The following is a 25,524-nucleotide window of genomic DNA, read 5'->3' as shown; positions in this document are numbered from 1 at the left end:
ACATATTAAAAACTAGAATTTCAGTACTGTACACTGACAGTTGGAGATCTGTCTGTCTGTCTGTCTGTCTGTCTGTCTGTCTGTTGTATATTTATGTCCCTGCATGGGACTACATAAGAGCTTTAAAGTGTTTGAACATTACAAAATGAGTTATTTTTCGAGGATACACAATAGTCCCATATGAAAGCATATGTTTCTTGACTGAGGAAGATAAATATTTAAACCTATACATCAAAAGCCATGGACACTGAGAATCCATCCAGTTCACAATCCCTCTCTTCCCTGATTTCAAACTACATGCTGCTCAGAAATAAGGCCTGTGCTCTGTAACTAACGTAGTTTAGCTCTGTAAACTGTTGGGAAACAAAGTAAAATCACCCTACTCACGGGAAAAGGAGGTGAGAGAGCAACATGTCCTGCATTGAAGACCATTTGTTAAAAAAAGTAAAAACTAATGTCATTTTGAAAATTAAATAAAGTACTGGCCATCAGACGTATAGACACTCTTGAACCTACTGCTATTAATGCAGAGATTACTCACCACTATTTAATATTCACTCCTGCCTGACTCCTAAGGGCAAACTAAGGTAGTCACTCTGCTTTAGATAGCACCAGGAAAGCATAGTCCTGGCCAAGAGCAAGAACTATTAAAAGTCACAGTAGTCGAGTGGACAAAACATCTGAAATGTAACAAAGCAGATAGATAGGCTCCCACGGCATGGGAAAGAGTAGAGATGCAATGTCTTTGAACGGACAAGAAAAGTCACTCAGTCTGGCAAACAGAAATAGACTAAAGAATTACAGAAGGAAAGCAGGTCTGAGAGTCAGTAATAAAATTATTATATAATTGCAGTCATTATAGCATGAATAGAAAAGGTGGAGGAGCTGAAAAAGCGCTAGAAGGTAAGAGCAGAAAGAGGCTGAGGCTAGGAAGACGTAAGCCTATGCATTCAAGATGTTACATAAATGTGTAAACTAGAAGAATACAAAACCTATACAAATATATAGCTTAACCAAACTAAAACAAAAAAAAAATAAATATTATAACACACCCAAAAAGTATAGAAAAGAGAGAAAAAATTAAACTGAATAATAGAAATGTTGCATCAGAACTTGGGAGGACACAGAAGGTTGCACAGTAGTTTTGAGCTGCCAACCACTGGGCAGAAGCTGGGGAGCCCTGTGGTAGAAGGAAGGAAAGACTTGAAGAAGCTGAGGAGGAGGGCAACCCCATAGGAAGACCAGCAGTCTCAACTAAAATGGACCCCTGAGGTCTCTCAGACCCTGAGCCACAGTAGAAAACTGCCTGGTCTGGCCTCAGTGAGAGAAGAGACTGGAGGTTCCAGGGAGTGGGGAGGTCTCGTGGAGTGGGGGAGAGTGGGGACATCCTCTTGGAGACTGTGGGGAGGAGGAATGGGATGAGAAACTGTGGGAGGGTAGACCAGGAGGGGGGGTAGCAACTGGACTGTAAAAATAAAATTAATAATAAAAACCAGCCTAGATTCTTAATATGATGAAGTTATCTATCAAGAATTATCAACATTCTCAGAAAAGGGGGCTAAGTGGGTTGGTCCCCAGCAGACCTACTCTACAAAAACAGCTAGAAGAAAACTAGTTAAAAAGACAGATAGAAAGAAGCTAAGGAACAGGATACATGTTAAGTAAAAATATGGGTAAATACAATAAAAATTTTGTTTTCTTGAGTTTTCTAAATCAGTTTAGATATTGGAGGTGCAAAATATACAATACTTAATTTTTGATTTTCACCACAAATAAAAAATATTTAAAAGTAGATAGACACACATAAGAGTAAAAGGTTTCTATATTTATCTCTAACTTGTCAACTATAAATGTTAGTAGTATGTAAAATGTACATATAAAATACATTAGCTAAAGCAATCAATTAGAAAAACAATGAAAAAGAGAAACTATAAAAAAAACAAACGACAATCTTTTTTAAAATGTTCAAATGAGACACGGAAATACAAGAAAAAAAATCAGAAACAAAATATAAAAATGGAAAAAACAAAAGAAAGGGAAAACACTACATTTAACTATGGATATAGGAAAACCTAACAAAATATTCATAAATAAAACTCACAAAGGAAGAAATAGTCCATAACCAAGTGCAGTTTGTGTCGGGAACAAAGAGGATACTTAGGCATTTGAAAAAACCAATGTATACAAGTCAGAGAAAAAAATCAAATCATCCTGACAATTTATTGATTGATAGTGAAAATTTATTTTAAAAGCTTAGAAGTGATGAATAGATGGGAATTAGATCAAAGTAAAATAAAACATGAAGCCAAAAGCTAAGGTTCTCAACAGTAAAGGCTGCTTTATAAATAGGAAAAAAAAATCACCAAAGAGAATATTTTTATTTACTTAATTTCAAGACTGAAAAAAACAAGAACATTCCACAACAGGTAACAGCGAGACAAACTACCACGTGGACATCACAGGAAGTTGCCTAACAAGTCAATGCTGAATGGAAAAGGGCATCTCAGAGTCCCACTGAGAGACTGTTTTATGATGAGATCATACCTATGCTGTCTCCTGAAGTTTGCTAAGTGGTTGGCACAGGTGGGAATAATGTGGATGAATGTGACGTCTCTCTAAAGAGACGGCATTAGAGACACCACTGTAGGACAATCAACCATTGTCCAAGTTTGCTAGTGGAAAATTTCAAAACTTAAAAAAGAAAAGAAGTTTGTAAGTTTTAAATTTCTGCTCCGAGTCATGCAACAAATCAAAGTGATCAGTGACACACACTGCACTGCATATGTTACAGACTAATTGGCACATCATTTTATTATTCGTCGTCATAGTTACTAAGCTCTTGTTTTGCTACATGTATATATATATTATCCTCTATAGATACACATGTGAGGATAAACGGTACAGTATAGAGTTAGGTTCTGTCTGTGGGCTCAGGTCTCCTTGAGGACTTTTGGGAGTCTGTTTCTGCATTGGACACAAGTTCTCAACACTGGGGGAAAGGAGTGCGGGGGCGGAGCACACAGGTTCTCCGAGTTCTAGACTAGCGACTTCCTCCATGCCAATGGTTACTTCAATAGAAAAGTTAAGTTGGGATTTAGCTTTCTCTCAGCCATCGCCCATCACTGGAAGTGCTCGATGGAATGATACAGGACTTGTCCACAGGCTGTGGAGTAGATGGGTGGTTTTCTTAGGAAGTTACACTGAAAGCAAAGTCAATCAAATTCATACCAAATTCCGAATCGGTATGATAGCCAATTGTTCTGTTACTGCAAAATGATCAAGCTATGAGCAATCAAAAGATTGAAACCTTAGACTAAATTTTTTTATTTACCTTTCTAGAAAACACAAACTAGCAAATTGTTTGTATTTTCAACACTGAGCGAAAAGTGTCATTATCTTAGTTGCAATGATTTTTCTTATAATCATTAAATTAAGGCAAGAGCTTCCTGGAAATATTGCATCACTGGGTGTAATTAGATTAATGAAAGTCTTAAGTGTCACTTATGTAGTGCACTAAGGCATTCGTCCATCAACAGCATTATTTTTAAATTATTGTTATAAAATTATAGCATGTTATGCTAAGATTTTATACTGGATCTAGAATACCTATGTTAAAGTATTCTGATTAAGTACTGATATGATTCTGCCCTTTATTAGTTTCATGGCTCAGAAAATCACTTAATACATTGGGTCTCATTTTCTCATTTATCTGAAAAGAAATTAATTTTACATCATGCAGAATGGTGAGAGGTTGAAATAAGATAATAATCATAAGCCTTCATTGAAAACTATAGTTCTATTGATATTAATGGGATCTTCTTCATGAAACAAAGGCAGCGTGCCCTGTCTTTCAACTTAGTTCTCCCATTAGTTTATTCTTTTTTAATTTCTTAAGATGAATAATGGAATTTCCCAACATATGGTCCATGCAGCCTAGGTTTCACCAAGTGTTAATGGGCTTCACTAATTTAAAAGGTTCCAGGGAAGAGAGTATTGGAAAACTCTAAACTGAATGCAGTTAAATAGATTTCTTGTCTGCTGAGCTGAGTTCCCCTTTTCTTCAGGTAGCAAAGACCATATACCTTACTGGAAAGATCACATAACACGATTTTCATAGTTAACGCCTTCTGATGGCGTGTCCCACATAAACCAAGTAATAAACAGCTCTCTGCAGGGTAAGAAAGGGCACTGGCTACTCTTCTAGAGGGCCTGGGTTTGATGCTCAGCATACAGATGGTTCTCAAAACTGCCTGTAACTCCAGCTCCAGGAAATCCATGCTTTTTTCTGTTTTCTGCAATTACCAAACACACGTGTTCCACAGACATAGCACAATGAAAACACCAATACACATCAAGTCACATTTATAAGGACAGACAACACCAGGAAAACACACTGCAGTACACATTTTAAAGGGACAGACATAATGCCAGGCAAACGCCAATGCACATGAAGTCGCATTTTAAAAGGATTTTCATAATAGATATTGGATTTGATTTCACATACATGTTTTAAAAATCTGATATAGTAATTTTATAATGCTGCCTAATAAAAGAGCAGCATAACTGTGTGTGCGTGTGTGTGTGTGTGTGTGTGTGTGTGTGTGTGTTCAGAGTGACTGAGTCTATTTATTCAAAAGTGAAAGTCCTGAATTAACATTACAATTGATATAAATACTTAGCATAAAATTATTTGCCAACAAAATTAATACACATGGCAATAAGTCTTTACCTTCTAAAATAGCTGTTCAGAAATCAGAAAAGTCTCATTATGAAGTTTGAGTCTATATGGTTTAGACACATATGCGCAATTATCTCAAGTATCATAATTTAGTGCTTTCTTTAATTTATTAATATATACTAACTTTTTAGTAGCCTGTGTTTTGTGAATATGTAGTCAGCCCACTAAAGACTGTAAAAACTGCCAGGTCATACAAGAGAATGAATTTCACAATTGATAAACAGGTCTCGGCTGAGACTAAGATAAAGCTGACACCCTTTGTATTTGATCTGTATGTTTCTTTCTGAAAGACCTGGTCACCAAAATACAAAATCTTTCCTCCTTTACTAACATTATTTTAAATAAAAGGTAAAATATATTTTGCTTAATTTTAAACCATAATAAATAAAACAAGCATTTTAAAATTATGGGTTAGGAAACTACCATATGCATGAGTTGCCAATCTTTCTAACCTAATATCTCATCACAATCTTCTTCAGGTAAACCAAAAGAAGGCCTTTAGCAAACATGTAAAGGTCAATAGAACTAAGTCTTAGAAAGAAAGCTAAACCATTCTATACGGAAATAAATGCTTCAAAAAACATCCTAGTGCAGTTAGGAGGACAGTTAATGATACAACTATGTAATGAAGCTGAAAATATTCCACGTTATGATAAAGATAAAGTTAATTTCAAAAAGCAGAGACTCTGCATCAATTAATAATCAAACGCTAGTCCTAAACCTCACTCTAGGTATAAGTGAGAGTGACAGGAAAGCCATGGCACCAAGTAAGTCACAACGTCCTCTCAGAAGGGCCAGGCACGTGATGCACATGAGCAACACCTCTTTGTATTTCTAAATTTCAGTCACAAAAACAAATAGCCAAGGCTGAAAATACTTTTGATTGTGGGACATATTGGCAAATGTCCTTGTCATTGGTCATCATGAAATTGTGTAACACTCAGTAAATACATATACATTGTATGTTTCAAGACTTAAGAGGCACAGGTTACATGCAAATACTGTCATTCTAGATTTTTAAAAATTAAGTATTTGTGTATTAGGGTGTCTGAATGGGGGTTATCCTGGAATAATTCCTTGCAGAAATCAAGGGATGATTATGCAAGTTTCCGTGGTCAAACTGTAGGACGTGTTTACATATATCCATGCACAAACATACACAGACACATATAACAAACATGTTACGGAACCACTATCCTTATCTGGGAATTTACCTGATATTTTTCTGCTCTGCTCCATTTTTTTCGGTTTTTAAGAGCAGGTCTTAGTTGTGACCTTACCAATAAGAAGAACTGGGAAAGGGAAGCGGAGCACAGGCAATGGAGGTAGAAAATGAAGGGCTGACTGTGCTCCCAACAGGACTGACAGTACCTAGGCATGCTTATGACTGTCCCAAGTGGCCAGGAGTATGATTGGCACCTAGGATGCAGAGACTAGGGATGCTGGGAAACACTTCAGTGCATAAGGCCATCTTGGAAAGCACACAACTGTCTAAGACCAACAATTGACGGTGATGATAAAAGAAGGAAATGAAAACAATAAAGTACATTATGAAGTTTATGAAACAAATTAGAACGTTAAGAACATTAAGTGGGTAAATTCAGGGACACAATGGTGACAACATTAAAGATTCATTTCAATCAGTAATTACTTAGATGCACACATATAGGGCAGGCAATTAATCTAAAATTCTGAAAAATAAGCACATCACATTAAACTAAAAGGTAAGTGTTCTAAAACAGAAGTGCACGGCAAACTTAAGAGTACAGAATCAATGGCTCTACTGAAGTCTATGTATCTAGGAATTTCATTTTAAGTTCTTGAGGTGAGAAAGAATGCTATTTACCTCTACAGCCTCCACTGGGTCCAATCCAACACCTTCTAAATAATAGGCACGGAAAAAGGTCTTGACAGAGAAATGAGAAATAGATGCTTTACATTTACTGAGGCATTGAATTATAGCTTAAATTACACCTCACCAATTAATAACAATGCACCCTTCTTAAACAGCAATGGGGAGTTTTGACACAGGGCAGATCCTGTAAGAGGTAAAACCAACACAATGTACATAACCATAATTATTACGTATATATCCAAAACACTGGGGAATCATCTTGTAGAATTATTGACTTCAGAACCTTAAGTAAATAATCTAAAATGATCAGAATACTTGTTACTTCGTGTGTGTGTGTGTGTGTGTGTGTGTGTGTGTGTGTGTGTGTGTTTATATAGTTTCATTTGGTTTCTCAGTAACCAAATTACAAAAAAAATATGCTATTGTTAAGGACATAGACCTAAATGTCAGCAGAGGCTAGAAGAGGGCATCAGATATCCTAGAACTGGATTTAAAAATGATTGTCAGCCACAGCATGGGTGCTGAAAGCTGCCTGAGAACCTCTGCAGGAACTGCTGAGCCATCTCTCCAGCCCCCACCGAGTGCTCTAGAAGCAGAACAAGATGGTATGTATATTCAGTGAATGGCACACCCAGGGCTGAATCTCTTAGGCAGAGAAGGAGATGCTCTTCCTCTTAAACCTCCCTTTCACTTTTAGTTAAAGAAACAACCACACACAATGAAATATAAGCAAAATAAGTGATCATGAATGAGTGAGATTCTATATTCAAAATAGTGACGTCTAATCTAAGCAGCAAATTAATGTCAAAAGCATCAATACCCTAATAATGTCAGTAAGACATTATTAAATAAAAGAAAGGGAGAGGGGAAAGGAGGGAGAGAAGGACAGAAAGATCAGCCAAAATGAAAGCAAATTTAAAAAAATTAAAGCTTGCTTTGAGCTGAAAATGAGCCTTTATTATTAAAACAAGAATATCTTCTATGTAACAGGAACTCACATACTCAAAACTGAGAAGATGTTTTCTGCAACGATGTAGTTTATGTTACATATTCATAACTAGATAAAAAATTTAAATTAGGCTACTTGGTCCAAATTTGCCTTGCAAAGATCTGAGATTGGTGTATTTAAAAAAAAACAAAATTGAGAAGGACAGAAAGCAAAGACAATGGCAAAACTGACCATGATGTGAAACACTTTCTTGGGAATTATTTATGCCAGACCAAACGAAAAAATGGTCATCTTTAAAAACTTCATTGATCTTCATCAGGACAGTATCACAAAAATGTCTAAGGGAAAGGTGCACGTGCAGAGGCTGCTGATAAAATTACTTTATTATGAGGGGAGAATGCAGTGTACTAGAGGAACACCAGGAACGGCTGTGCAGTAGATTAGATTGTGTTTATAAAGTTTCTAGATCTGGGACCTTTTCACGAATAACAATGTCACCATAATGATGCACCGTCAAGACAGGACACAAGCGTCCTCTCTGAAATCTCCTCTCAACAGCCACCCTTCCGTCTGGTACCCTATTACTACGGAAGAATTACCCAACAGGAAAAACCACAACATTTATATTTCTTCCTCCAAATTTGGAAGTATGACTGTGCCAAGGAAGTGTGTAGTAGCAAAAAAACCAACAAATTATTAGATAGACAGCAAGTAGGTCCCTGTAAAAGTGTGGGCTCTAGGAGCCTAAGTTAGAGAAAAATACTCTTGTGATACGGAGTTTCTTTCTACGAGACATTTGTGTTGAACACATGCCCACCACTATCATGTGTAAGTTTAACAAACACAAAAACGTATGGGGGTTTTCAATGCCATCAATTTAGAAACTTAGAACAAAAATACCACTACAAGGCTACCACATAGAAATCTTTCAGGTATTACAATGATATATCTCTATGAGTTTTGCAAAAATATATTCTTGTTCAGTAAACGAAGGCATTATTTTAGCAAAGGATAAATTAACAGATGTAATATGAAACAAACCACCTAAAATTACTATTACTTTTGAACTATTAGTATCATAATGTATAGCTCACCAAAATGTAAAAACAATCATCATTATTAAATATGCTTAAAGATTTTTGCTTAAAAAAAGAGCCCTATGCTTAAACACTGACAGAGACCTAAGACTATTGCTTATAAAAGAGCCCTATGCTTAAACACTGACAGAGACCTTCGGTTCTGTTTTACAAGCTGTATTTCTATTGTTTCCATTTTCTCACATTTCATTACTAGAAGTAAAAATTATAAAATAAGGCCGTAACTTAATTTTTTTCATTGCATGTGCATTTTTCGGACCCATTTACTTGAAGTTGTATGTCTTCATTTGTAGGGTAGTGGCATTAGATATTATCATTTATGACTTTTTAAATACACTATATTAAATTGCACTGATAACTATTAAGATTTCTGTCAAGTCACAATTCCAGTTACTGTTATTTTTTTGGTATATGCTCAAGTGAATTATCTTCAAAAGCCTTAGCTATTGTTTCTATGGCTACTAACTTTTTAATAAGGTGTTGTAAAAATTCTATTGATAATGTGGCCATTGCTAACTTTATTACATGGTGTGGCACATTCCATTACAGTATTTAGTCTTCCTACATGGAATAAAAAAATAAACATCTATTCATATTTTCCTTTGTTATGAGAAAAATTAGCATTTTCCTGCAAGTACCACCATGTCTGATAATTTCTAAAAATTCCATTATTCTGGGTTTCATTTAGCAGAACTTCTGATTTGTATTTTCTACTAGCTACATAGGCTGTAGAATAAATCTCTATATTACGTTTAAGTTCCTGAATTCCTCTGCTCATTGCTGTTGATTGTTATAAAAAAGAAAAGGACTTCCTGCCAAGCTTGGCGAACTGGGAGAAAGGAGAAGCAGGGTTGACGTGGAGAATTCATGTCACATACTCACCAATCTCCTACTTTACCACATAGCAAAATAAATTTCAGAAAAAAACAAAAGGTTAATGATTAAAATAATTTAAAAGGATATGTGGCTAATTATTTCATAGATTTGAAGATGAATGAGAAGGTATCTTAGGATGTGCGTAGTGAGAACAAAAATCAGCAAAGGAAACTGGCCGTACTCAGCATGCTATTCCTCAGTGATAAAAAACATTCATAGGCGAGCATCCAGACAGAACATAAACTTAGTGAGATAGCAGCTAACCGACACACAATCCTATTTTTAAGACAATGTTATGCATTGCTAAGAGAAAAGTAGTAAATATGCGGAGGAGGTGAGCTTTAGAAACAAAGGATGAAGTATGAGGAACAGAAGACATTGAAGCTGCACCCTGAATCACAGCCCAGCTATGTAGCGCCCAGAGAATGGGATACAGTATTTTGTGACCTTGTCAAAATAAAAGAAAAAGTTGGTGCCAGGAAATAAAAAGTTCAAGCATCTGTGATAAGAGTGAAAAAAAAAAAGTTAACCCTTCTGGAAAGCAACTTTAAAATATGAATTAAATTTATAAAACTCCAAACATCTCTCTCACACACACACACATGTAGGCAAAAAATATACGTAAAGAATAAGCGTTTAAAATGAATTTTTATAACTCAAAGAAATAAACATTCAGTTAACATATTCTTATGACAGAATAGCAGTGCGGTCACTGAAATCTCTAAAGAATGACTTGAAAGTCAGTTTACAATGATAGCAATGAAAAGGGATACACAGTTACCTACAGTGTGATACTAAATTTATAAAAACACTACATTGAGAGCAAGGGTTGAAACCTAAACATACCAGCAGGTCTTTCCCAGGAAAGAGACAAAGTAGGATTCCATTCCTTAAAATTCCTGAGCAATGTTTCAAATGTTCTACTGCAAACGTATTCCTAGTTTTACAGAGACATGTAGAAAAATGTTTCTAAGGCTAGAACTATCAAGTATGTGTACCCACGCTATGCCACCTAAGGGAAACCTCAGTAAAAAAATCAAGAAAAAACATTTTTTTTTTACAGCATTGGGCATTTTTTTCTACAGGAGAAATTTGTGTGTGTGTGTGTGTGTGTGTGTGTGTGTGTGTGTGTGTGTGTGATATAGAGTTTTTCTAACACGGCCAACACCTTTCAAATACTTGAAGCGAACGTGGGAGCATCTGGTGGCCGGTCGCTGAGCCATCAGGAGGCAGGGGGCCCTGGGCGAGCGGCACAGCTTACCTTTCTCGCTCACGCTCTCGCTTTCGATCTCCACGTCCTCACAACTCGTGTACTCGGGCGTGGACGCCAGCTCCTCCTCTGAGCTACTCAGTGACACTTGGCGCATCTTCCCTCCTTTCTTGGATTTATGAGGCCTCGGTGGGGGCGGCCTCACTGACTCGGACTGGTCTGAACTCAAGGAATCGTTCCTCAGCATGGTCTCCATCTTTTCTCGCTTCGTTTTGCGCACGGCAGAGCTGGGGTCTAGGTGGTGTTGTTTCCGTAGGGAGTCTGTGCGCCTCAGGTCTGCTCTGTCCAGAGGGACAGGGCTCCGGCGAGGGGTAGGAGGGCTGTGATTTGTGGTCCTTTGTGGGTAAGCACTTTGTCCCTGAGCCTCTCGAGTTCTTTCCATTGAATACGATCGCTGGTTTTCCATCGCAGCCCTACGTTCGGATACAGATCTTTGCCTTGACGGTCTCTCCATCCTTAGCAGAGAAATCCTGGAATCTTCTAGTTCAGCATTAGCCAAGGACACATCACTGTGCCTCCTCTCGTGTCGTGCCCGGGACACTTCCGCGTGGATCCGCATTTGCTCTTCATAGGGCTGTGGCTTTACCGGGTACCGCGCCAAATTTGGATCACTTCTGTAGCGAGCCTGGTACTCCTCCTCCCTCCTTTGCCTTTCATATTCGTCTCTGCTCACCACATCTTCGTCGTCCACAATATACTCTTTGGAATGTCTATGGCCTCTCCTGTTCGAATCCCTATAATTTAAATGATCAGGTTCTTCATAAAATTGAGGTTCACGTTGAGGTCGCCTATCAGCGTAATCTGACGGAGATCTAGGCATTGTGCTATCTGAAGGAACATGCTGTGAATATTCCTCTCTTTCTTCACTTTGGTCGTATCTTCGATTTGGATCCCTGGACACTGATGGACTTGTTTTTCTAGAAACCAAAGAAAAAGACTATGAGAAGACATTTTTAAAAGTTAGACTTCACTGAACCACTGCCAAATGGACGGATAAGTTCAGGTGGATCTTTAGCTCTTCTTTCTATAAAAGGCAGCTCTAAAATACTATAATATTATAATATTACAACACCGTGTGTGGGGGGGCGCCTATGGGTGGACACCTGTCATGAGCGTACATGCTACATACCATTCAATTTACTTTTGACATTATTTTATACAAATGACTAAAGGAAAAAGCCATCCTAGTAAGAACGTTATACTGTAGTGACCGAATCAGAATTTCTCAGTTACAGTTACTGCAGGTTAACAAAATTTTAATCTTGGAGCCTCTGCAGCTTCAGATAAGAGCTATGAATTACACACCTTGACTCAGACGATCCTAACAAGCATATATTGGGAAAGCACTAAAGTCGTGCACAGGTTATACATGAGGAGCGCATAGAGGAAGGAAAGATTGCCTGGAGAAGAAGCCGAACCTAAATCCCAGTTTCTCAGGAACAACTGCAGTCTTATAACTGATTCCAAAACCTCATCGAGTTAATTTGCTTAAATAAAAGGGTTTCCAGTAGAATATTAAAATCACACCAACTACTACAGAATTAAGACAATTTTATTCCTATCTTGGACAAATGACATGAAAGTTTTGAAAATAGTTACATAAAGTAAAGATAGTGGGTTTTCGTAACAGACGATTCTAAGGACAAAGAACAAATAAGAAAAATTTACCTCCAGTGGTAGAATTCAGTTCCACAGGGAAAATCATTAAAATACAGTCCCTGACTAAAACACTGTTGTTTTTTTTTTAAATCACTCTATAGGAAACTTAAATTCTGTATTGAACTAGCAATCACTTTGTTATAAGATGATGCTATATGCGGGACACACTGAAGCAGATATACGTGCTAAATTCTATCAGACACAGGAAAAGTAAAATAGTGGTTTTCAAACGTAAGTTGGAAGAACAAGTGATACCGTTGCTTAAAATAAACCTTGAAGAACAGTACACTTCATTAAGTTCAAAGCCCACCAGAAGCCAGATAACAGCTCATGGTAAGACTCTTGAAAATGAGCAACTGTGACAGGAAAGTAACTACAAAGCAGTCATGAATTATTTCACATGTACTTACACCCGCTTTGTACCTGCTCACCACTTCTCACTGTTAACCCAAATAGGTCAGATTGTTTCCTCTGGTACCATATTCAAGCAATCTTAACAGGAACCCGTTAATAAAAGCCACGTTTGGAAGATCCTATATCCTCCTTCCAAGTAGCATTTCTGTCTCCTTATGCAATGCACCAGATGTTCCATTATAAATGCTTATCTGACTACGCAAAATAATTTGAGCAAGAAAATCGATCACTATTTAAAACTTCTGCAAGAGCATGGTGATTGATGAGAAAATGCCAAAAAATTAACTTTTTATTGCTGGTCTAATATCTAATATCAATCTCAGTTTGCATATTGCTTATTATTTTGCTTTCATTATAATTCTTATTGGCTATACTGAACATATTTTACCAATTAACCATCAAACCTTTGAAAATACAGCAGTAGATGTTTGAAAACATATCTAAAGACAACAAGAGAACACATGAAAAGATAAACCTTAATATTTATATATTTTACCCCTTAATTAAGGAAATATAACACTTTAAGAATCTCAGTGACACTGAAAGTCATTCTATGCATTTGAACTTTACAACAACCTACACTAGCTATTTATTTCAGTAAAAATTCTTGTAGTAAAGATCATTTTAAAACAGCCATTTTATAAATAAATATATATATCGAACAACATTAAAATAAAAAAATCAGAAAAGCACCATCTTCTTTTTTCATTTAGTAACTGTTATTGTAAGAATGAAAGACTGTATCGGTGACATCCAAACATTTAAAAATCTGAAAAGATACTTCAATCTTGTTAAATGCTTTGTGAAACATGGACACTCCAAAACTGAATGAAAAGATACAGTTTGTGATTAATTCTTTAATGCTAACTATACAGTTTAGATATAATTTTGCTCTTGAAGTAAAAAAAAAAAGCTTTGAAACACCAAGAATCTAAACAAAGCATATGATCATGTAGAACATGCGGAATACACGCACCACGTCTGTAGTTCCTGTTGTATGTCTGAGCAAAGCAAGTTACACTTGTAAAAAGCATGAAAATATTTTTACACATAACAATTAACATTTCTCATTTTGTTTTTACCTTTGTTCACCCAGTGCACATCTGTGGAACAGGGAGCATCACACTGACGAAAATCCGTCAACATCAGGGCAGGCAGTGCTTTCTCTTAATCCTCTAACCCTAGCAAAGTCGGGGGAGCCATCCTTAATCAGATCATCCGAAAGGCTCTCTTTGCCTGTAATCATTTTATTACAAAACTCAGCTGCTGAACGTTACGCATCACACAGCAGCTATTCAAGGAGGAACCATACAATATTTTAGTCACAGACCTGCGAAGGCATGGCTATTTTTGCTGTTGTTACTGTGTGGCTGGATATAGCTCAGGTCAAGTAAGAATGTACTCTAAGGAGGATTATGGTACTTAGCTGATTAGGGCCTCACAGCACTGAAAGAACACAGTTGATCCAAGGCAGTTCTGGGCACTGTAGGAAGGGTGTCAGCTTCATAACACACTTCCCCCATGGAAACCACACTTTAAAAAGGACTATTCAACACCATTATAATTGATTGGTAATTCTGCTCTGCAGCTCTAGTCATAAAACATACAGCAGTCCTGTTCTATAGCTTCTCAAGTAAAGTTTTTAATCCAAAAGAACAATGTTTCTGCCAAAGTTCAAAAAGACAGTTTTTGTACAAATTTGTTTCTTTTTAAAAGAGCTCCATGGAAAACTTGGTTAGACACTGAAAATAAATCCATTTTTCCTTATTTAATATATAATTTCAACATCTCCATCTCATTGCTGGAAATCTGGCACACCACCCCCAAAAAATAAAGATAAAAAAGTAGTTTCAAAACCCAATTATTATCAAACCCAAATTATCTAGAAGTTAACATTTTTTTTGAAAACTGGTATCTAAGTCATTTCAAATAACCTGTAAAAATAAATACATATTCCTATATTCATATATTTATAATATGTTCATATATATGTGACAGGCAATTTTTGAGGGCTGAACAGAGACAGCAAACAGTATTATACTGTGTTTTTAGTCTCCCAGTCATCAAATGTAAACAAGAGTCTACAGAATCCATGGTAGTACAGTTCAATCAATTATATATTATTGATCTACAAAATTTTATTGTGCAATTTAGTTATTAGGTCTTAGAAGCTGTGAGGGAGTAGGAACAACAGAATGACTGTCTCTCTCTGTCCTCTTTGGTTTTGGTTTTTGTTTGTTTCTTTTGTTTTGGGGGGCAGGTTATCTCTACATAGCACTGCATGTCCGAGAGCTCACTATGCAGACAAAACTGGAACTCACAGATATCCACCTGACTCTACCAGATATCTGCCTACATCTAACTCCCTAGTGCTTGAAATTATGTATGTGCCACATAAATACAACAATATTACTACACCAGAAGAAAACAAGCTACCAATCGTCTCACAACAGACCCAAAAGGAGAGAACCACATGCACATAATGTTACCTACAACAGCAAACATAACAGGAACTGTTGTGCCCAGTTCACAAGAATCCCAGGAGACCACCAGGAACCACAACTTTGATGTAAGCACACTAGAATGTTTTTAATTTTGAGTTCGAATGGGGACACAACCTTACCTGGGCAACAGGTAGGAATCCGACACTCCAGTCTAGGGTCTTATATAGGAAAATGGGGTTTATATAGGAAAATGCACAAGCTAGGGCTTCAAGACTTGGCATTACATGATTGTGTAGAGGGATAAGAGAATGCTATCCTTCAAACTGATGTTTGTTTAGACTTCAAGGAGGGATCATACATTTGGAAAAGGACCTCTTTGACCTGGGAAAGGATAACACATCCTATTATCAATAACTAGCGCATTCTTTCCTGTCCTTACAAGCTGGACACAGATGTTAGATCTCTTTTCAACTGCTGGGAATTCTTGGTTGTCGGCCACCTCCGGGACATTAATTTTCTACTTTCTCCAAGGACAGGAAACAGCCGTGCCATGGGGAGTGCTGGCTGCATGGTGGTTGGGAGGGTTGGGGAGTGTGGAAGTGAATGCTGCTGTTAAATATGGGGCCTAGGCTGGAGCTTGGAGGAATGCCGGCTGCTTTTCCTCTCCTCAGAACTAACAACCATCTGTTTTTAATATCTGTCAATATCAACAGACTCAGTTTCCCTATAAAAGACATAAACTAGCAGGCTGGATATGCAAACAGGATCCAGCATTTTGCTGCAAACAAGAAACACACCCTAATAACAAAGATAAACACTACCATAGAGGAAAAGGCTGGAAAAAAAGTATTCCAACCAAATGGTCCTAAGAAACAAGCTGAAGTTGCCATTCTAATATACAATAAAATAGACTTTCAACCAGAAGTTATCAAGTGTGATGAGGAAGGACACTTCATATTCATCAAAGGGAAATCCACCAAGAGAAAGTCTCAGTTCTGAACATCTATGTCCCAAATGCAAGAGGACCCACATTCATAAAAAAAAAAAACTTTACTAAAGATCAAAACACATATTGAACCCCACACAATAATAGTGGAAGACTTCAACACCCGACTCTCACCAACTGGCAGGTCATTGAAACAGAAACTAAACAGAGACACAAGGAAACTAATAGAAGTTATGAACCAAGTGGATTTAACAGATATCTGAGAATATTTCACCCTAAAACAAAAGAATATACCTTCTTCTCAGCACCTCATGGCACTTTCTCCAAAACTGACCATAAAATGGGTCACAAATAAAAGCCGTAAACGATACAAGATAAATGATACAAGAAGACTGAAATAAGTTCATACATCCTATTAGATCACCATGGACTAAGGCTTCAGTAACAACAAAATCAACAGAAAACCCACATGCCCATGGAGACTGAACAACTCTATACTCAACCATAACTTGGTCAGAGAATGAATTTAAAAAAAGAAGTTAAAGACTTCCTGGAGTTCAAGGAAAATAATGAAATAGCATACCCAAATTTATAGGACACAATGAAAGCAGTACTAAGAGGAAAAGTCATAACACTATATGCCTTGGTTTAAAAAAAAAAATGGAGAGATCCTACACTAGCAACTTGACAGCACACCCGAGAGCTCTAGAACAAAAGAAAGCAAACACACCCAAGAGGAGTAGAAGGCAGGAAATTATAAAACCCTACACCGAAATTAACCAAACAGAAACAAAAGCTACTGAACAAAGATCAACAAACTCCAAAAAGCTGGTTCTTTTAGAAAATCAACAAGATAGATAAGCCCCTCGCCAAACTAACTAAAGGGCCCAGAGACAGTATCCTAACTAACAAAATCAGAAATGAAAAGGGAAACATAACAACAGAAAGGTAGGAAGTTCAAAAAGAAAATCATCATATCCTACTGCAAAAGCCTATATTCAACAAAACTGGAAAAACTAGATGAAATGGATGATTTTCTTAAGAGATGTCATGTACCAAAGTTAAATCAAGAGCAGGTAAACAATCTAAAGAAGCCTGTATCCCCTAAAAAAAAGAGAAGAAGTAATTAAAACCTCACAACCCCCACCCCAGAAAAAACAGGGCCAGATGGCTTTACTGTGGAATTCTATCAGACCTTCAAAGACTTAATACCAACACTTCTCAACCTATTCTATAAAATAAAAACAGAAGGAACACTATCTAATTCATTCTATGAAGCCACAATTACTCTGATACCTAAACCACACAAAGATGCAACAAAGAAAGAGAACCTCAGACCAATTTCACTTACAAATATCGATGCAAAAATACTCAAATTCTCATGAACTGTATCCAAAAACACATCAAAACAGTCATTCACTATTATTAAGTAGGCTTAATCCCAGGGATGCAAGGTTGGTTCAATATATGAAAATCCATTAATATAATCCACTATATAAACAAAAAAACTCTTCAAAAACAAATCACACGATCATTTCATTTGGTGCTGAAAAAGCATTTGGCAAAATACAAGAGCCCTTCATGTTAAACATATTGGAGATATCAGGAATTCAGGACCCATACCTAAACATGATTAAAGCAATATACAGCAAACTAACAGCCAATATAAAATTAAATGGAGAGAAACTTGAGCAGTCCCAATACAATCGGGGACAAGGACACCACTCTCCCCATACCTGTTCAGTATAGCACTCGAGGTTCTGGCTAGAGCAATAAGACAACAAAAGGAGATGAAGGGGATACAATTTGGCAAAGAAGAAGGCAAAATATAACCATTTTCAGATGATATGATTGTATATATAAGTTCCCCAAAATTCTACCAGAACTTCTATTGTGACAAACGACTTCAGCAAAACTCCAATGGCTCATGTTCTAAGGTCAAATTTTGACAAATGGGACCTCATGAAACTGAAAAGCGTCTGTAAGGCAAAGGACATAGTCAATAGGACAAATGGGCAACCTACAGATTGGAGGAAAAAATAAAAACCTTGATAACCCCACATCCAATAGAGGGCAAATATCCAAAATATATTTTAAAAACCTCAAGAAGCTAACCACTGAAAAAGCAAACAACCCAATCAAAAGTGGGGTAAAGAGTTAAACAGAGAATCCACAACAGAGGAACTTTGAATGGCTGAGAAGCCCCAAAAGAAATGTTCAAAGTCCTTAATCCAAATGACCCCGAGATTCCACCTCACACCAATCAGAATGGTTAAGACCAAAAACTCAGGTGGCAGCTCATGTTGGCAAGGATGTAGAGAAAATAGGAACACTTCTCCATCCATTGCTGGTGGGACTGGAAATTGGTACAATCACTCTGGAAATCAGTCTGGAGGTTCCTCAGAAAACTGAAAGTAGATCTTCCTGAAGACCCAGCTATCCCACTCTTGGGCACATAACCAAAAGGAACCCCATGCATTCCACAACGTTCATAGTGGCCTCATTGTGATAGCCAGAAGCTGGAAACAACCCAGATACCCCACAACAGAAAATGTGGTTCATTTACAAAATGGAGTACTGCTCAACTATTAAGAACAAGATCATCATGAGTTTTTGCTGGCAAATGAATGGAACTAAAAAGTATCATCCTGAGTGAGGTCACCCAGACCCAAAAGAACATGCATAGTATGTACCTACTAGTAAGTGGATATTAGCCAAGAGTATAGAATGTCCACGATAGAAACCATACAGATCAAGGTTAACAAGCAGAAGGGCTCAAGTGAGGATTCCTCAATTCCACTTGGAAGGGAGAAGAAGGTAATCATGGGTAGTATAGAACAGAGAGAGGGAGGAACCCGAGTGGAAGAGAGTACAAGGAAGGTAAGGGGGAACATGATCAGGTATTAGGGGAAACCAGGACTGAAGCCCTGAAGGCCAGCAGAAAGAGTAGGAATGGGCAACCTCTGGAAGTAGGACCCTCTAGAATGTACCAGAGACCAGGGAGGTGAAGGACTCAAAGGGAGGAACCTTGAACGCAGTGCTCTTCTGTGCGGAGGAGGAACTTGTCTAGTTCACTTCTAGTGAAGGGACAGGGTTGCCATCCCACAGTCAAAAGTTTTGACCCAAAGTTGTTCCTGTCTGAAGGAACTTCGGGGACGAAAATGGAGAACAGCCTGAGAAAAAGGAAGTCTAGTGACAGGCCCACAGTGGGATCCAGCTCAAGGGGAGGCCCATGGGCCTGATGCTGCGCTGTGTTTGCAGACAAGAGACTGTCATGGCTGTCCGCTGAAAGGCCCAACAATCAGTTGAACGTTAGATACAGATACTAGCACCAAACCAATAGATAGAAGCCGGGGACCTAAGTGACTGAATTGGGGACAAACTGGAAGAAGCTGAGGAGGAGGGTGGCCCCATGGGAAGACCAGCAGTCTCAACTAACCTGGATCCCCAGGTTCTCTTCAAAGTGTATTTTTCTTCTTGCTAATTTCAAGACCTGGAGTATTTCACAGTTGTTGCAAGTGATAGATTAATATCAAAGCTTGCTCTTTATTGACGATTCCTTCTACCCTGTCCCTTAGTTTCTTCTCTAAGCAAAAGTCAGGTTGGACTCCCTATGTGGCCTAAGTTAGCTTACCTCCCCTTCTGACTTCACCACACCCCCAAAGCTCTAGGCTTACAGCAGCCAGGTTACAGCCTTTCTTCCAGCTTTGCCCAGATCTCTCTGCCTCAAGAGAGTGGAACCTGACCATCCTATTAAACTCTTCAACTGCTCACTCTGAGGGTGCTCTTAGGGCTACCCCCAAAGTAGCTTTATTGCTTCATGCCTTTACTCACTAATCACCATGTAATTGTGACAATTAAAAAACTATGACAGTTAAGACTTTTCACAGTTTTGTCTGTGTTCATGTGCTGAAGTATAAAATTTACTAGTACAAATTGTGATTTTAGACATATCATCTCAACATCAAGTTCACGAAAAGATACTCAATATTTACTAAGTAAAGTAGGTACAGGCACGTTTCATACTATGTTGAAAGTAAATACATAACATAATTAATAATTTATCTAAAATGTAATCATTACAATTTTATTTGCTTGTATCTTACACTAGAAAATACACCCATAATTTTCTAAACAACTCCTCAGAAGTAGCTAGATGTCACAGTGTTCTTTCAGTGAGGAGGTCTCAGTCACACCAACCCTGTAAGTCTGCCAAGGAAGGGAAGCATTTTGTACTAGTTCATTGCTTTTTATGGGTAGTTTTAGGACTTAACTCTTCCAGGTACGGGGAGGAGACTATTGTTGAGATTCGGGGAATAAACTGAAGAAAGGCTGTTCATAGAGAAGAGAGCCTAAATATCAAACAGAGGGGCTACAGCTCCACTGCCCTCCCTAACTCGGAAGAGGAGCAGTACAGACAAGACTTTGCTAGAGGGTTTTTCCTAAAAGAATTCATTGTAAACTACAGAGGATTACTTGGAACACTGCCAGCTCAAACCAAAAATAAATAAAATGTACTTTATTTAAATGTGCAGAGCTGAGGGCAGTGGGCCACATCGGAAACCCCGGCACCTGAAAAACTGAAGCAGGTGAAAAAGTTCATAAAATTAAATAGTTCCATAAGATAATTTAGGAGCCAGCGATGTACCTATAGTTGGGGTAAAGAATAATCCTTACATAATGCCCAAATGCTTACTTTCCAATAGAGATATTCATGAAACACTTATAGAGAGATAGAGAGATAGATAGATAGATAGATAGATAGATAGATACATAGATAGATAGATAGATAGATAGATAGATAGATAGATAGATAGATAGATAGGTAGGTAGGTAGGTAGGTAGATAGCTAGATGATAGATAGATAGATAGATAGATAGATAGATAGATAGATAGATAGATAGATAGATAGATATCTGTTCACAGAACTGACAGCCAACACAATTATTTCCACATTTTGCGCACTCCGGTCTGACTCCATGAAGACAACTTTAAAAACATTATCTTTCACATAGCAGAATGTTCATTCTGGCACATAAAATATCACCTAACATCTGCACGCCAGGAGGATGCGTGCGCTGCCCCTTAGCTATCCCTATCAATCTCATCGCTTCAGATTATGATTAGTTAGCCCCACCAATCACCTATGCAAAGAATTCTTTAGAAGACAAACTGTATTTTTCTTAACTGCTTAAAATGAGGAAAACAGTACAAATTGGACTCTTGCAGATTATCTTCAAACATGAATAAAAGTCATTTATATCTTGTGATACCATCATCTTCTCTCCAGCACCATTCTCAGAAAGAGCACAAAATTTGCATATTTACATTACAAAAACATTATACTAGAGATGAAAATTTAAAGAGATGTTCCTGAAAATAGAAAGAAACATTTTCTCCCCTAGATCAAAACCACGTGTATAAAATAACTTTTTAACAATCTTCCTTTAAAAATAAAGAAGTAGGGAAACATAACAACAGAAATTGAAAAAATTTTAAGAATTATCAGATACTACTACAAAAGCCTATACTCAACAAAACTGGAAAAATCTGAAGGAAATGGACCATTTTCTAGACAGATACCAGGTACCAAAGTTAAATCAGAATCAGATAAACCATCTAAACAGTCACATAATCACTAAAGAAATGGAAGGAGTCATTAAAAGTCTCTCAACCAAGAAAAGCCAGGACCAGATAGGTTTAGTGCAGAATGCTATCAAACTGTCAAAGAAGACTTAATACCAATACTCTTCTAACTATTCTACAAAATAGAAACAGAAACAGAAGGAACACTACTGAACTCATTCTGTGAAACCACAATTACGCTTATACCTGAACCACACCCAAAGACCCTACAGAGAAAGAGAACTTCAGACCAATTTCCCTCATAAATATTGATGCAAAAATACTCAACAAAATTCTTGAAAATCAAATTCAAGGCACAACAAAACAATCATTCACCAAGATCAAGTACACTTCATCCCAGGGATGCAGGAATGTTTCAGTATAAAAAAATCCATTAATGTTAACCACTATAAAAGAAATCAAAACAAACAAACAACCCACATTATCATCTCACTGAATGCTGAGAAAGCACTTGACAAAATTCAATACCCCTTCATGATAAAAGTATTGGCAAAATCAGGAATTCGAGGTCCATACTTAAACACAGTAAAAGTAATATATAAGCAAACCAGTACCCAATATCAATCTAAATGGTGAGAAACTTAAAACAATCCCACTAAAATCAGGGACTGTCAGACAAGGCTGTTCTCCCTCCTACTACTGGAAGTCCTAGCCAGAGCAATTAGACAACAAAAGGAGGTCAAAGGGATACAAATTGGAAAGGAAGAAGTCAAAATATCACTATTTGCATATAATGTGATAGTATACTTAAGTGACTCCAAAATTCCACCAGAGAACTCCTAAACCTGATAAATAACTTCAGCAATGTAGCTGAATATAAAATGAACTCAAACAAATCAACTGCCTTCCTTTACTCAAAAGACAAACAGTCTGAGAAAGAAATTAGATAATAGACATCCTTCACAATAGTCCCAAATAATATAAAATACCTTGGTGTGACCCTAATCAAGCAAGTGAAAGATCTATATGACAAGAACTTCAAGTCTCTGAAGAAAGAAGTCAAAGTAGATCTCAGAAGATGAAAAGATCTTCCATGTTCATGGATTGGCAGAATCCATATAGTAAAAATGGCCATCTTGCTAAAAGCACTTTACGGGTTCAATACAATTTCAATCAAAATTCCAACTCAATTCTTCATAGAATTAGAAAGAGCAATTTGCAAATTTATTTGGAATAAAAAAAAAAAAAAACTAGGATTACCAGAAACTATTCTCAACAATAATGAAACTTCTAGGGGAATCACCATCCCTGACCTCAAACTGTATTACAGATCAATTGTGATAAAAACAAAACAACAACAACAACAACAAAAACTGCATGGTATTGGTACAGAAACTGGCAGGTAGATCAATGGAATAGAATTGGAGACCCAGAAATGAATCTACACATCTATAGTCACATGATCTTTGACAAAGGAGCTACAAACATTCAATGAAAATAAAAGACAGAATTTTCAACAAATGGTGCTGATTCCATGGGCAGTCAGCATGAAGAAGATACAAGTGACAGAGAGGATAACATTTGAAAAGTAAGTACGTAGAATATCCAGTAAAAATAAAAATAAATAAATAAGTCTACATCTCCTCAATAAATAAAATACTCTTAACTTCCTGCTGGATATTTCCCCACATTGCTCTATAAATGCCTTCTGCCGAAAACATATTAAGGAAAAGTAAGAAAGCAATCGAGTGTGCTATTTGCTAGTGCTGGGCCAAAATAAAATATGACTGAAAAAGACCAAAGACACTAGGAGTTCTGAACTTTGTAAAAGAAGACTGTCAGGTTCTTCAAGTATTTCTGTATGGCCTGGTATATTTAAAATAGACTATGTCTTTCAGTAAACAGTCCAGTGAAAGAGAAACAACTACATAGGATGTCTGAGACCATGAGGATAAGTAGCCGAGTAGGGTCAGGATGGTCTTTTGCAGGTGGACATGATTTTTAACATAAAGTCAACAAAACGAATTATATGGTTTTGTTACTTTAAGGCAAAATTTCTTCAGCAAGTTTAAAAGTAACTGATATAAATTAATCACTTGCTTCACCTTTAATTTATCTCTGTTCTCTAAAAACATTAGGTAGGAACTAATTATTAGGCTAATTTTTAGGTTATTTAATCTTGAGTGAAAAAAATAGAAAGTGTGTTCTGGAAGCAACACTAATGAATATGTGGTTTTGGCCGTCAGTTATTTCTCTCCCTTCTTGGAACAAAGAGGCCTGTTCCCAGGCCTGTGGCTTGGGTTTGCTGGCTCTAGGGCTGAGCCACACTGCTAGCTTGCATGCCACCCCACTTGTATAAGGAACACCACATTGGTCACACTGGCTTTTCCAACATTTGTTGGCTAGTTCTGAGACACGTTATCACTGCTTCATAATAAGGGTTCGTGTACCCGTCAGAGATAATGGAAGCCAGATCTAGGACCAAAAGTGTGAGAAGAGCCTTTCCTAATGATACTCAAAGACACACAGATTCTCTTCCTTTTTACGGCTGTTCTCGGCCATGCTCTCTTGAGACACTGAAGCTGAGGTAGAAGCTTTCAGCTATATATGGCCATCTTGCTGGCTGTCATGGAAACTGCTTCCTTTGTAAAACAGAAGCACTTGACAATTCTAACACACGTTAGATCCACTTTTCTTTAAAACAGTTTTACAGTATAGGTCATTTGTTATCATTAAAATATTTTCTAAGATTAAAAAAAAAAGTCACAAAGGTACATGGTTCATCCTGAATTCCATATAAAAGTTATGACACTGAACTTTTACTAAGTTAAGAAAAGGAAAAAGGAAAACAAATGACAATCAACGTGTCTCTAGTGGCAATAACTTTTTAAATTCTCATATTAGTCAGTGACAACCAAAATTCTAAGCTAATACAGAAACCAAAGAGATAGATGCAATATCAAACATTATCTCTATTATGAAGAAAAACTAAACTGGTGTTTTAAATGGTTTGTAACTATAAAAACTGTGTTTCCTGACAATCATATGCACATTGATCCACGTAGATGCTGGTCTGAAATTATTGATTTTGCCTCTGACACCTACTCACATCTGGCTGAACCAGAAGAGACCATGCTGTCTGACCAAGAGGAAGAGTGAGTGTAAGAAATCAACATGTATGCCCACCTCCTCACCCCCAGAGGCAGAGTAGGCACAAAAGGAACCGGCTCGGGACATTCTTTTAGTGAAGTACCTTTTTTCACGTAAAAGTGCTCCAGTATAGAAGCTTGCTCCCTACCATGTAAAGGCCTAGAACACCAAATAAAAGACACTTTAAAAAGCAGGAAGTTGGGAGCTAGAAAAGGGCTCAGTAGTTAGAGCGCCAACTGCTTTTCCACGGGACCTGGGTTTAACGTATAGCACCCACATGTCTGTAACACATCACAACTGTTTGTTCAAAGACTTCTCACATCCTCAGACATACCTGTAGGCAAAACACTAATGAACGTAAAGTAAGTTATTATAAAGAAATAAATAATAAGTAACAAGAAGTTTAAAGTTGTGCAAATCACGCCTCTTTCAACTTGAAGCAACACAACCCAACTTGCAGAGATCCCTTGTGCTTAGGGAGGAAAAGGGAGTTAGTTAGGTACAAGTCTTAGACTTAATACTACCACGTATGTCATGGTA

At 37.3% G+C, this 25,524-nt stretch overlaps 1 protein-coding gene across 25 annotated transcripts in view; it reads right to left on the bottom strand.

Moving 5' to 3' along the window:
• RIMS2 (regulating synaptic membrane exocytosis 2) overlaps positions 1 to 25,524 on the bottom strand; it is a gene marked incomplete at both ends in the record, with an annotated part of 425,123 nt that overhangs the window by 228,398 nt on the left and 171,201 nt on the right. For all 25 annotated transcript variants that reach the window (XM_080909305.1, XM_080909325.1, XM_080909329.1 and 22 more), the window contains one exon: positions 10,777 to 11,702. In XM_080909305.1, coding sequence (XP_080765431.1) covers positions 10,777 to 11,702 — 926 coding nt within the window. The remainder of the gene's footprint in view (positions 1 to 10,776; positions 11,703 to 25,524) is intronic.

The sequence above is a fragment of the Micromys minutus genome (genome assembly GCF_963924665.1).
Source record: "Micromys minutus genome assembly, chromosome: 33".
Classification (NCBI taxonomy): domain Eukaryota; kingdom Metazoa; phylum Chordata; class Mammalia; order Rodentia; family Muridae; genus Micromys; species Micromys minutus.
Note: the sequence above shows the minus strand (reverse complement) of the source record. Positions and strands in the feature narration are given on the sequence as shown.